The sequence below is a fragment of the Nomia melanderi genome, chromosome 5 (assembly GCF_051020985.1).
Source record: "Nomia melanderi isolate GNS246 chromosome 5, iyNomMela1, whole genome shotgun sequence".
In the NCBI taxonomy this organism is placed as follows: domain Eukaryota; kingdom Metazoa; phylum Arthropoda; class Insecta; order Hymenoptera; family Halictidae; genus Nomia; species Nomia melanderi.
This window is the reverse complement of record NC_135003.1, coordinates 1,615,628-1,630,895: the sequence shown is the minus strand read 5'-3', so window position 1 is coordinate 1,630,895 and position 15,268 is coordinate 1,615,628. Positions and strand designations below refer to the sequence as shown.

Sequence of the window (15,268 nt, the reverse complement as noted above, 5' to 3'; positions counted from 1 at the left end):
AATTAAAAATTTATATTCATAGATATTAAACGTATTTCTACAAAATATCTACGTATTTCTAGGATATCCTGGGGTAGCAGGACTTCCAGCGGCTCCGGGTCCAGGTCCACGAAACAGAGGTTTCCATTTTGCTCGACACTCGCAATCCGAAATGATACCCATGTGTCCGAAGAACACGGTGAAACTCTGGGACGGTTTCTCGCTATTGCACATAATGGGCAATGGACATGCATACGGACAAGATCTTGGTATGAAAACCATCCTTTAATGTTTCACGATTAATTAGAACAGGTGTAATTAACTCCTTGCCCTATGATTTATTTTTCATCTGTGATAGATACAACAACTTTGTCAGTAATAATTTAGTAGAAAAGGAGGACCATTCTATGCGTTTTCTATATCTACGTTTGCACTACAGAATAATAATTAATAACGGAAGAATAATATTTCATTTGAATTCAAAAGAATTGAGTAATGTTTATGTTCGTTAAATCCTATTTAAATTGTTCACCACGAGTCTCACACGTTATTGTAAGGCAAGGGGTTAAAGATCTAAAAATTCCAATCTCTTAATGATAAAACAATGTTTTAATCGTGTATTATATAACGCACAGCCGTGCAGTGCAAAAAGTGACAGGTCCAGAGTTCACTTTTTATAGAACCTTTTTATACAACTTTTATACAACGACAGGTCAACATTTTCAGAGTAACATATTTCTTATTGATAAATATTTGTGCATAAATAACATAAATAATAAAAATTGAATATTCCTTTCAAATATTCATGAATAACGTCGAATACTATTAAAGTACCGTGTGCTTTTAGTTCGCTTGGGAAAAATATTGAATACGTGTACTGATGCACCGAATATATTAAATATTGAATATTTTTGAATATTTATTGTATGAAGATTTTTAATATTGTTAAACCGATTTCTTTTACCAGGTGCCGCGGGCAGCTGTGTCAGAAAATTCTCCACCATGCCTTTCATGTTCTGCAACATTAACAACGTGTGCGATTACGCGAACCGTAATGACTACAGCTACTGGTTAAGTACCACAGAACCCATGCCTATGTCTATGGCGCCAATACCTTCACCGGAAGTCGGAAGATACATCTCCAGGTGCTCCGTTTGCGAAGCACCGACTCGAATGATCGCAGTGCACAGCCAGACTATGTCTATACCCGAATGTCCGGGTGGTTGGGAAGAAGCTTGGATTGGTTACAGTTTCCTCATGGTACGTACACTTTCTACCTTATAATCATTACAACATCATCAAAATCATCGTGCATAAGCAACGTTTCAACCGGAACAATGAAACTGTTAACTCTCATAAATGAAAGTTATTTATTGAACATTATTTTCAAATCATTTCTTTCCTGTTTTAAGTTAACTTTGTACATTAATACTTGAACTACGTTAGAAGAATTCAGTTTCAACGGGTACAAATATTCTATTCGATTAATAAAAGTTCTTAAGGATCCGTACACGTTCGAACAGATATTAAAGTTGAAATATAAAAGTTGGGAATATTTTGTTAATTACCATTATTTAAGAAACCGAAGACAGAGATAAATATAGAAGACTTCTATAGTATGCTAGACCAGATAAAACTTCACTTAGCATCTTAAGGTTTTAACTTTAGATATTATCTACATATCCCAAAGCGTTTCCAGCAGATCTGTTTATCACGATTTTAACTTTTCTAGAACGGAATAAATGTTCCCATGCAAGTAGAACTTTTTTCAACTTTCAAGGAAATAAAAATTTCTTATTTTAGTTAATATATTGCATTTTGTAATTGTTTCCTCAAAACGGAAAAGACAGTACATTACAGTTATTTTATAATTAATTCAATATTTTAACAGTTTCATTCGATATATTCAGCGCCGTATGAATTTACCAAATTTGGTACACGATGAAACAGTTTTCCACGCCAGGTGACTTTTATAATAATTTCTACTAAGAATTTAAAATACGTATAAGACAAGAAATAGAATATCTATGGGGAAACTTTGATATGATATACTTATAGTGTCATAGATATATATCGCACTTTCTTAAAATGTCTAAACTCAAAGCTGGAACTAATTACGTAGTCCCGGTCTACGTTGAAAATGTTCTCGAGAAAACCTGATGATTAGAAAAATTTGTATAGAGTAACGTCAAGGTAGCAATATATCGTTTCATTGTATCCTATATTAGAACCAATTGTAGTAACAATGAATTTAACTCTTTGCGCTCGTATGTCATGCTGGAGATGGCAATACAAATTTGTTATTGAACGTTGGAAATTGTTTTAAAAAGTACCACACTTCAAAAGATTATGAAAATGAAATCTCATTATAATAATAATAAATAAAATAAATATAGAACGTTGCATTCTACTGCTGTAAATTACTTTATTTCATTTCCCTAAAAATGAATACAAGTTTACACTCAACATTGAAAATAAATCGAGTGCAAAGGGTTAAACTAAAAATGAACATAGACTTGTAATTAACTCACTTTCAATCGCCGTGGGTGAAACACTTCGAAGCTGAAAATATTTATTGGTGTTCTCGTGCGATGCAAAATAGCTGAAAAACCCTAAACGTCTTAAAAGGTTAGTAACTGGTGTAGAAACTTGAAACTAGAATATACCTCGATCTAAAGTTGTAATTGAACCGCGGTACGGGAACAAAACTGGGATGGAAAGCTACTGAGGTACCGAGTAGGTATATACCGCGCACGTCATATTTTGTTTCATATACACGTGTATTTTACATTATGCAGCTACGAAACATTATTGGCTTTCTGTCAACCCTTGTTATCAGTAAAGTGTTATTGGATCGCAAACAGCGTTTAACACACTCCTATTAGAGCTGAATGCGCTAATAATTTTCTTTTAATACATATTCTCAAAAATAGTCAGACTAAGCTAAACAAGTTTCTTTTCATTTCTCACGATACGTAAAAACTTGATTGTCTATCGATATCTATTTTTCGAATATTGCAAAAATGCACGTCAGGTGCTATAGAAAATATCGTTTAATAAAAGCATTAAACTTTATGGAAGTTCTCACTCTTAGATTATGCTGTTACTTCAGAAACGTATACTAAACTGCTACCTATGTTACTTCTTCGAACAAAACAAATGATTAATTTTGTTCGACTTTGAATTTCGTGTCCTGATTATATAAGCTTATGCCTACAAAATGGTAATTTTTCACGGAAGAAATTTAGATAAAAATTTCAATTTTTAAACATTTCTCGAAACGCAAACAATTCGAGAAAAATCAAAGACTTCGGAGCTATTAATTTGGAGTATTTAAGTAATGTTTATCGAAGAAAACGGTCCTTGTTATAATTTATAGTGTTTGCAATTTGAGCAAGTACAATTTACAGAAAATAATGGAGCATATAATTTGTTAAAATTGTTTAAGACTTGATACCAGAGTCAAATTTGCATAAACAAAATATTTACGATTGTGGTTAACTCTCTGTCCTGTGCAGCAAGGGAAAAATTCATACAGAAAGAAAAATTTGGACTATTCAAATCATAATATCAATTCTTTCTAATAATATTACGTTCCCTCTTCAATAAACAGCAGACTTTGAGAATATTTAGTCTGCAGACTCTAATTGATCATTGCGTTCCCTCGTTTTGAACGTTTCAAATTTGTACGTTCGTGACTACGTTAAAAGAAGAGTTTATGCTAATAATGTAATAATGTAAATAATGTAAATAATGTACCAGAAATACTGTTTAACAAAGATGACGTACAATAGTGATGGACATTTTTTTAAACGTAAATGTAAAAACATTTTTAAAATATATCTTCTTTCAATAGTAATCAAACAAATGTTTATCGATAAATGATAAAGTTTTGAAGAAACAAATTAGAACATGGCATGCATCATTCTACACTTGAATGTAGAATGTAGAATGTAATGAACATGCAACAATTCGTTAGTTTTTATGAAAATTAAAAATTCTAATGGAAACAAATTTTAAATATCAAATTGATTGATAATCTCATGAATAAGACCAACGTATTTGTAGTATAGGTACAGAACTAGTCAAAATAATCATAAAGATTTCACTATATGGTTAACAATTCACAATAACTATTGAGAACACTTCATTCTTGTTCTTAAAAATAAATTTACAAAAAAATTATTGGCACGCACGAAACTCCGCAGTCTATTCATAAAGCTACATCTATTTTTATTCCATTGTTCCTTTCAGCGCTTAATCCATAAAAGCCAGAGAATTAAACAGATATATAGACTATCAGTATTACTGTACTATCTTTCGTTTTTTTTTCATAATTTTTCTAAAAACCGAAAAACGAAAATACCAGTATAATGTGATGCCACCACCGGTATATTCACCAATGTGTTCACCGGTATTTATCAGTCATTTATTCGGTTTTTCTGTTTCTACTACAATTTCCAAAATATTTTTATGCAGTAGCTTAGCGATTTAAAATCGGGATTATTTTATCATCGATATTATACTATATAGTATCGCAATCACTATTATACCAAAACCAAAGTAACACCAGTATTCTTCTGATTAAACAATGATTACTTGAAAACATTTCTATATTATAAATAATCCTATCTAATGTGGTGACGTTCATCTGGATGAACGTGCAATAATAATAAAATAATTCAATCAAATGATTTAATATTATATTTCTCCCATTCTGTGTATTTTGCTGTATGAAATCGTGCAGCAATCAACGTATTAATATTTAACTAAATCGCTTAATCCGAATTGAAAATTTGCAGCACCGTGATGCGGGCGCAGAAGGAGGCGGTCAGTCGCTGATCTCGCCCGGCTCCTGTCTCGAAGAGTTCCGCGCGAGACCGTTCATCGAGTGCCGCGGTCTCGGCACTTGCAACTACTTTTCCACTGCCACGTCCTACTGGCTGGCAACGATCGAGGACTACGAGATGTTCCGCAAGCCGGCACAGCAGACCCTGAAAGCGGACCACACGTCGCGAGTGAGTCGCTGCGCGGTCTGTCTTCGCCGTCGCGTCATGGAGAATCCGCACGCCAGAACGCTGCCACCTTACTTGCTGAACGGCCAGAGGGAGAGTCCCGGTAACATTCAATATCCTCCGCAGCATTACACGAACTACCCGGGTCGCCAAAGGCAACACGCACCTGGCAGAGGAAGAAACCCGAACAGACGCGTGCCCCCTCATTACCAGAGGAGGGGCAGAAGCCGCAGACCGGAAAGGATATCGCAAATCCCAGAAAAGTAAACCCCAGTGACATAGAGGTCAGCGTTTTGTACGTGTATTAAACGAATTCGTGCACCCTACGCTACAACGTACATCAATACATTTGAAATCGGTGGCTATTGTCAAATCTGTGTATAGCTGGTGACTTTAGACGATAATTAAGGAATTGGTAAAATTAGAAGAGTGTTTGCAGTAAACTTGTGCATTTTAATTTGTGTAATTGTTTATGCACACGTACGATTCAAAAATACAATGCTGATTTCACTGTTTGATTGTCCACGCGGTTTTATCGCTGATAACAATAAATCGCAAGTAGGAATGATAATAAGAAAGCAAGCGGATACTATTATACGAGAGGGTGAAGTTTCATTCAAAGAATTGTTTTGAAACTCTAACTCGTTTTACTATTGTGCCATGAATAGTATTTAACATTTTATTATGAGAAAGCATAAATATCTTAGTTCTGTTGAATCAAAATAAAGGGTGAACCGGTTAATTTTTATTACAAGCCCTGAAATGTTTAAATTCCTAGATATCCAAATATTAAAAATTACACAAATGAAAACAAAGATACATTAATGCACATGCAACAGAAAATTACCGATTGGATTGAGCATCTTACAGCCCAAGCAAATGAAGGCTTGCCATCAAATTTTTCGAAATATTTATAGTATACTTATAATTTTAGAATCCGAATGATCGAGTTCCAATTGAACCAAGCCTCTGAACGATCTGAATCGTAGGAAATAGCGACTCCGTATTATCGGATATTAGAGAATAGTAGCTTCTAATACACGGATACGTTAATTACCAAAAGGTCCACGGATTGAAATACGATTAGGTTTAATACACGTGCAACAGAGACCTCCACAATGGTGCGACGTAGAGAGGCAACGATTGTGTGTATATAATATGTAACGAGATATTCGAAGAACCTGTTAGATAAGTTATCGAATCTCTTTCTCGTGGCGTACGCAATAACAACGGCTACCGTGCAGCTGGGGTCTGAGATGATGCTTGATGCCAAAAAGTGCGGGGACCAGCGTCCTCGTCGCAAACTGCCAATCAACGTCCGCCCCCGGGCGCGACGAACTCGCGGAACGATGAATAGTTCAATCACTGATTACTCCGTATAATATATCGCTATTGTAACTATCTATGTATTTTGCATTAAATAAAGGTCTTTCATAGAAGCCACTGGAAGCTGTGGTGCAGACCCTTATTCCTGAGGATTGTTGAAAGAGACCTTCGAAAGATCGACACCGCAGATATCTTTTATGAACACGTTTTCGTGCACGGACTAAGAAAAGCGATGAACCCCTTGTCCTATGATTTATTTCTTAACTGTAATCGATACTGTTGCTTTATCTATTACTACTACTACTATACTATTACATTATGTTTATTCCAAAGGTTAATGATTGATAATAGAAAATTATTACTTCATTTATATTTGAAAAAAGTAAATAACGCTGAATTATGTCAAATTCAGTTTAAAATTTTCGTCACGAGGCTCAGTCGATATTGTAGGTCAAGGGGCTAATAGTCGATTATGAAGGATAATGAAAATGTCGTTATACACATTCATAAAAAATATACTTTAGCACATTATTGACCGGTCAAGAGTTAACTTGTGCTTGCACGTGCATTAGCTATTTCAATTTTTGAAACGCAAGGCAGTATTGAATATTGCAGAAGTAAAATATTAAAAGTTATATGGAAGATATATTCAAAGTTTCGTTCAAATTTGTTATATCTAAATAAAGTATATTAAAGTTTATTTAGATGGTTTCTCTTTCATACTTAATTACGGAATAATAACCGGTGACATGGGACAACTCCTGTGTAAAACTGCCGGTCAACAATGTGTTAATACACTATGTCATTGGATACTTGCATTAGTAGTAAGTGCCAAATCAGAACACATAGATATTACGAGCGGATTTGAAAATATTTGATAATACTTATATACTGCGATTAACGTGTTAAAACCAATAAAGCGAAACATTAATTTTCTATTGAGTTTTTCTGTTTATAAGTTAGTGTAGAAAATTCTGAATTTACATGAACATCCGTAATCTGTATGGCAACTTCTAATCAGTCCTCCTATATAGACTTAGATAACGTAGATAATGTGCGTACCGTATTGTGTGTTATCGACTTCTTTTTCGGGTAAATGCTTTTCTTTATGTAAAAATGTTCTGTTTACAACAAGTTTATATAATTTTCAAATATTTTTTCGCATACTTCAGTTAAAAACATCTTTTATTTACCACCTTCACAAGGTCGTTATTTTATGAATACATTTTCTATTCGATGACTATTTACTGAAAGAAAGCAAGATATTAATTCGATTGAATTAAAAAAATTATTGTACTGCATGGTCTTTGATTAAAAATTTCCTGAATGTACCAAGGATTGAAATTTTAACCACCGTGCATTAAACGCTTTTTTAATTAAAATTCATTTATTAGAATGTAATACACGAAGTGATTAATTTTATACATTAGAATATTAATAGCTCTCTACCAATTAGTATTTAATAATTTGTCACTTTTCTCACATTAAATGAAGATCTTCACTTTACTATTTAAATAATCTAACCCGTTTTGCGATGAAATTAATTAAATATTACTTAGTGGCAATTATGGCAGACAATACTTTATGCCGGTTAATATTAAACTTCATTTTAAATCAACTGCAAATTAACAGAATCACTTCTTATTATTCACGATCTGATGAAAATATTACAAACTTACTGCCTAAACTGCATCTAATCTGAATAATTTACATTAATCTATGAAATTTTCATCTTATCCATAATGTAATGCAATGCTATAAAATTCAATACTCCGCGTACAACGGTCTAACGTAAATAACACGAGAGGAAGTATTATTAATACGATATTTTATTTATGTTAGTGAAGATTTATCAATAGAAACCGCTGTTTGAACAAGCTATATTTCATAGTTCAACCAAGATCGACGTATACACCGCGAATAACCACGACCTTTGATCGCGCGAAGGCTTAACAAAGAGCACGAGTTCAGATAACTGGAGCTGACATGTGTGCTGGAAATCGAACACGCATCTGCATAAAAGCTTCCACTTACTTTCCCAGATCTTCCAATGCAATTGCAAGGAAAAAGAATTTGCATTTTTCTCTAGTCTCGGATGTTTGTCCGCGTGTTTGAAAACGTGCACATGAAAGAGGCTTTCAAGCTTCTCTTTCGATAGACAGAGCGATAGAAAAAAGGAATGGGAATAAATAAGAGCAAAATTTTAATACCTTCTATTTTACTCCTTTTGACAATATAAAGTTCTAACCAATCCTTTCATGCACAGATCGTTCTTATAATTATACGTTCACAGCCAATCGAAATATAACAGAATAACTGCCAGTTAAGTATAGCGTGCTTAAATGAAAGTAAAATAACATATGATTACATAGTATGATACCTGCTACGTGAGAATAATATTTTATTGAGTTTTATTTAAATGTTATTATAAGATAGATCAATGTTATCATGTCAATTCCATGCTTGACACATATTATATAGAATTGCAATATTCTGTTTAATACTTAAATCGTTTGCAGACTTATATTTATATACTGTGTATCATCATTTTACGTAATAAAATATATGAATTAATTATTAAAAATTTACTTATTTTTGTGGAATGTATGAAACCCCTTATTACTTTTAACAGAACAAAAATACTACACAAATATTATATTTATTTTAAACATGGCTAAAATTAAAGTCTCTGAATGAAACAAAAAAGAATATAATACATTCAAAGTTTGAAAGTTAGCATTAAATATACAACTTTTAATGAAATTTATTTAAATGAAAATTAGATGACTTATGTACTGTTTATAACATTCTATGTAAGTACACATCAAAGTAAAAACTTATTAAAAGTTGTAGTAATTTTGAGGTTTATATCAGAGGTGCAGTGGGCAGAAACAGTAAAATTAATATGGAAAATAAGGAGTACGTTTATTATGATACGGTTTAAAATACAAGATCTATTCTACGCAATGGTTCGACTGTGACTGGGTGCAGCCCCGCTTTCGCCAGCGATGGGAGACTTAATTTATGGTCCACCATCGGGCCACGTGCTTTAAGCACTTCTCAAAAACAGTCTCATATTGCGCCAGGCGCTCGAACCGAATCTCCTATTACAACTTCGGAGAGATCGCCTCCTAGCACGATAAAAGTTGTAGTAATAATTATTATTGTTATACAACATAATACACGAAAAGAAATTTTCTACAATAACTATCACAACAATAAAAATTTTAATTCACTATAGTATGGGCATCTTTTTTGATACAGTAAAATAATAAAACGTTCTCTAAAAATGCGCAAAGAAAATGCCGTAACCAATTTTATCCAAAGGAAAAACTGTGACAAGAAAAACTGAATTACGTGCCTAAACTATACAATAACGTTTATATTTTAGAATACTATCATTCTTGCCGCAAAAGCCAAAATTTGATCTCCCATCTAAATTTAGTAAGTACATTTTATCTACACATTATATACAGAGTATATATGATATGGTAAATATATTATATACATTTAATGACAGATTAGAATACTCAAAAATCTACGATTAACAGAATTAAAAGTAACAAATCAAAGTTATATAGAATTTCGAAATAAGTTAAGTTACGAAAATAATAATCGTTGCAGAAGTTTGAATTTGATAAATGATTATAAATTAAATTGAACAAAATAGTGGGAAGTAGAGTAAAACGAAACAATAATGTTTTTCATAGACAAAGAGCTCGTATCGAGTTCACATTGCATGACATAGTTCTAATAAGTTCTCGATGTAATTTGTGAATGACTGCAAAGTAGTGCATGAATTATTTTTCAATTAAGAGCGTTAAAAATATATTCAGTGACAAATTTTTGATCTTATACAGCTGTTTGAAGTATTCTTTTTACGTTTCGGTTAAAAAATTGAACAAGATGACTATAGTACTAGATTCTACGGAACGTAAGCTGTATTTTGGACACTTAAGTTATTTCTTTACGTCATGACAAACTGTAAATTTTAAACGCTTTCCTAAATTATGATGTGCGGAGCAAAACGGAACAAGTTATTGTTAGCGTGGAGTAAAATGGAACACTCTACACATGTACATACCAGGCCAGGTTTTAATGGATAGCGAGTCGATACAGGGGCAAGAAAAGTCTCTTGGTATGTGCTTTGTTTATAGTTTTAATTGATTACGTGTAATCGTATTGGTGTATAGCAAATTAGTATCGAAGATTAGAGAAGAACTGACAAATTAGATTGCACCAGTGCAGAAAAGAAGATGACACATTTATTTGTGATTTTTATTGATAAAATCATATATATTTGTGGTTTACTCACATCAGCTAACAATTAAATATGTTCAGCTAGCAATTTTGATTTAGTAGAAAAGTTTTTTTTATATTACGAGCAACTGCAATCTGCTATTATTATAACTCAGCAATTTTGATGACGTATTTAAGAAAAATCTCCCCTCTCCGCGTTGTTCGAAAAGAAAAGCCAAAAATATTTGCAAAATATTCCCTTTCCTCCGTCGATTCAATTGTTACTTACAGTTTATTTATGTCAGTTAATAATTACGTACATTCAGCTAGCAATTTTGATTTAGTAAAAATAAAGATTTTATATTTTAATATGATTTTACACGAGTATTCCGTTTTACCCTATCATTTTTGCGGAGCGAATATTTCAATACTTTTAGAAAATCATATCTTCCTTCATAACAAAATATTTTTATTAAAAAAATCTTTTATTTCCTTATAGCCAAAGATCTACTTAAGATTTCAAAAAAAGATTTCATGCAACTAGTGCTCCAGATATTTTGTTATTACGATTAAAAAAGAAGCTTTCCATCTTACCCTACTTTCTCCTATAGAGTGTTATGACGTTCTTACCTCTGTTCAGATCAAGACCTCGGTAGCTCATCGGCGGTCTACATAACCGCGCAGATGGTGGAAATGACAAATTTTGACTTTCCAATAAAAACGTTCGGTGAAGCGGTTTCCACAGTTGCTAAACACACCATCTCCATCAGAAAATTGTAATTTTTAAATATTTGTGAAGATGAGAATTCGTCTTTTCAGAAGAATTTTGGGATGAAGATTATGGATAAGATTATGAAGTTGAATTCAGATTCTAGTTTCACAGCATTGTAAATATTTTTTTATTAGTTTTTATTGTTTTAACAATTTATTGTTCTCATATATTATTACCTATTGCGCTATTATATTGGCAACTGCTAATTAGCACTGACGCCGCGCTACACACGCTGCAACTTGCATCGTGAAACCTAAAAGTCGCCGCAGCAGCTACAACTAGCATCGATGCTGGATGCTGGCCTCCTGCATTAGTTGGCAAAAGAAAGGCGATTCAGGATAGAAGAAGACTGTCAGTTTCCAAACAATCCTCCTCACTGCTGCTGTCGTAAAACCATTTCGACCACATGCCGATCATTTAAAAATATCGGCAACTCAAGTGAAGTTATGACAGGCATCAGAAAGCCTGGCATGACTGATGAACAAGACTCCAGTGAAACATGAGTAGACAAGTCCGATACAAAAGCATGTTCTCCGTTGCAGGACATTGATACGGTACTTAGAACGTGCGCTCATTTTTACCTGCAAAGGTCAACGATCAAAATTGACAGATGTTGAACCTGGTTAACAACAATAGTTTTTTACAGGACAATATTCTGTATGTTTCAGGGGCCCTATACACTCTGAAACATACATCGAAACAGACTACGACTCCTAGGTTTTACGAATCCTGCTTCATCGTCAAGCCTTCTATTAGCCTCAAGGCAAGGTCCCCACCACTTGAAAAAGCAAGATGACAGAAATTGGTTGATTTTAGACCTAACTGCCACGAAAAGTTCCTTGCTTCTATCGTAGCCAAAGAGTTAAGTGGTGGAGGGGTGGTTTTTCCAACTCTGAGGTTCGTGTGTTTTCCAGACACATACTTGCCACCCCTTGTCAATAATTTCACCACATAACATCTTCCGTCATGAGCTAAAGCTCCAGTCTATAGAGCTAAGCTTTAGCCTTCGAAAGCTCGGCGGATTTCCTCTGTTATTTGGCCACGACCGACATGCAGTTTGCGCGCTTTTCCGGGAAGTCTAGCAGGAATGTGTAGAGCGGCATCTTTTTGTCTTTGTGCTTGAGCTTCCACTGACACGCGATACTGTAGCTGATCTTCGATAGAAACGTGGAGACCAGCAGGGTGTAATTCTCCGAGAGTTTCGGGCGTATCGCGTATGAGTTTTGGAATCTTGCGAATCTGGGCACTATGCAAGAAAACGATTCATCGCGTCTCGCCAAATTTTTATTTGAAGATTTGAATCGCACTTTCGTAATTGACATTGTTTGACAGGAGTGAGCGAATACACACGATTACCTTTTCAGTCAGAAGTGAACGGAGATAGAGGCAAGTGAAGTAAAATGGAACACTTTTTCTTTTAATCGTAATAACAAAATATCTGAAGTATTGAACGCATGAAATCTTTTTTGGAAGTTTTAAATAGACTTTATATTGTAAGGGAATATAAGACTTTTTTAATAAAAACATTTAGTTACGAAGGGAAATACGATTTTTTAAAGGTACTGGTAGGGCAAAATGGAATACTCATGTAAAATCATATGAAAATACAAATTCTTTATTTTTATTAAATCAAAATTGCTAGCTGAATGTACTTAATTATTAACTGACATAAATAAACTATAAGTAACAATAGAATTGACGGAGGAAATGGAACATTTTGCAAAAATTTTTGGCTTTTCTTTTCGAACAACGCGGAGAGGGGAGATATTTTTCTTCGTCGATTACGCGATGTATCTACGAATTCTTTCGTGTGTGCGTATAGAACAAATATACAAAATCTACAAACAAAGAAAAACTGGACAAAAATTCTGTTTCGGATCTACCCATACACCGGTAAATGAATTGTAAGTACATTGTAGTATCTAGAATTTTTAGCGTAGGTTAAGGTATTTTTAAGAAGAGCGAATCTAAGAATGAGTGTGAGTAAAGGAAAGGTTGTAAAACGGTCGAGGAAAAGTGGCCTGCACAACGTCGCGGACCCAAGATTGCAGGGCCAGCTTTCCAGGGGTGCATCCGAGTATTTGTGATGAGTGCGAGTGAGAAGAATGCTTGTGAGGGAGAGAATGATTTTTGGGGGAGAATATCTGTAAGAGAGTTGCGGGAGGAGTCATGTGTTGGCCTTCGTGGCATTGAGTTGTACTTTTTACGTGTTGTTCGTGTTGTTTCCATATTTTATTAAATACATATATTTATTCCTAACTCTCGATTACTCAAGATCCATCTTTTCATTATCTATACTATAGTAACACTATAATATGATATTTTATAAACAAAAATCAGAAATAAATGGGTCATTTTGCTCTTCTGCGATTTAAAAATTGAGATTATAGAATTTTAAAAATGTACAATTCAGTGAAAGGTAAAGAAACAACTTAAATGTGAGAACTATAAGCTTAAAGAATATAAAAAATTGAATTTTTTTTCGAATCTCCGAATAGTCAGTGAAAAACTAATAGTTACAACTGAGAATGAAAATATTTTTTTATAAATTTGTTATTAATACACATTCAACTTCAATATCAGTAAATTTCTCATTTTTCAGTTTTTTGTTAATAAAATGAGAATTTTTAAGTTTATTAATATTTTTTTTACTAACATTGAAGAGATGGCATGCTAACGGATTAACTATCAGATTCCATATTGACAGTGTCATACCTGATAAATTTGTGATGCAGTATCGCATTTGGATTCAACGGATATATTCCTGTCTTCTCAAAGCTTTTTATTGTATTTCCAAATCTAGCTGGCAGGTTCCAAGGAAACTTTAAGAAAACTCCGAAAATAACTTTGTTAATTCCTTTATTTAGGTTTGAATGTTACCATACCGTTGCTTGCTGGTTGTAATAACTTTTCAATGGTTTAAAAAACGACATGTCAAGCGGTTGAAAAGCGTGAAACGTGTGTGGCGGAATTAGAATTAGCTCAATTTCGATAAGTGACAATCCAAAATTAAAATGGCTTTTAAAATGGTAGCAATTAAAACGTTCTAACCATAATTTAAACGCTTCTTCAGTCACCCAACCTTTTTCAGCCATAGTAATCTATGTACCAAAAAAAATTCCTACCATAAAGTCAACTCGTTTACGCAAGCCCTTAAAAAGAACAAAAGGAGGTATGAATTGCCTTGTAGCATATATACAAGCTAAAACTGTCGCGTTTTTATCTCGCTCAACATTCGTCATGCTCACAACATCTTCACTTCCTTTTGTCACAATTACATTAGGTGGACGTTTGTTAAGCGGTAAGCCAGTCTCGTTCTTGTTGTAAATACATTAAGGTCTTCCTCGCAGATTATTATCATCGATAACTTGTAAAGTTTTATAAAACTCTGCCACTTTATCTTTTTCGATACTATTGATCCTAGCTCGTAATAGACTCCAGTTTTTTAATGGTTATGTATTATAATATTTGTTCCTACTTAAGAATCTATGGAACTAGTCTTCACCTGCCATCTTTTCTTCAATGTTGAAATTATGTTTCAGATTATGATCAATCACAAATTGGAAAGCGTATTTCCGAACGTTTTTTGATGTAAGAACCTAAAGCTTACTAAATAAATTAGACAATAGGCTAACTCTTTTTTTGTTTCTGGATTTAGCGTTGGTTGCCCTCTACGACTCTTCATTATAGCTTGAGGCGTAAGCCCTTGTAAAGTCATGTTGGGTATGCAATAAACTTCCACCGCTTGACGTATGGTTAATTCTGTAGAATTAATGAATTTTATTGTGTCTTTTATTTCTTCTGAGCTCCAAGATCCATGATTTTTTTATACGTACGTACCATGTATATATAAATAATTAATTTATAGGTGAAGTTGCCGGCGTACTCCAAATTCACCGATTATTATGTTAACACAACACACAGGAGGAGTACTCCC

At 33.6% G+C, this 15,268-nt stretch overlaps 1 protein-coding gene across 1 annotated transcript in view; it reads left to right on the top strand.

Annotated features, from left to right (window-relative positions):
• Positions 1–7,256, top strand: part of LOC116424750 (uncharacterized) — a 119,183-nt gene extending 111,927 nt beyond the window's left edge. The window contains exons 25-27 of the mRNA XM_076368040.1: positions 63–248; positions 947–1,239; positions 4,782–7,256. Coding sequence (XP_076224155.1) covers positions 63–248; positions 947–1,239; positions 4,782–5,261 — 959 coding nt within the window. The 3' untranslated portion in view covers positions 5,262–7,256. The remainder of the gene's footprint in view (positions 1–62; positions 249–946; positions 1,240–4,781) is intronic.
• The last annotated feature ends 8,012 nt before the right edge of the window (positions 7,257–15,268 follow it).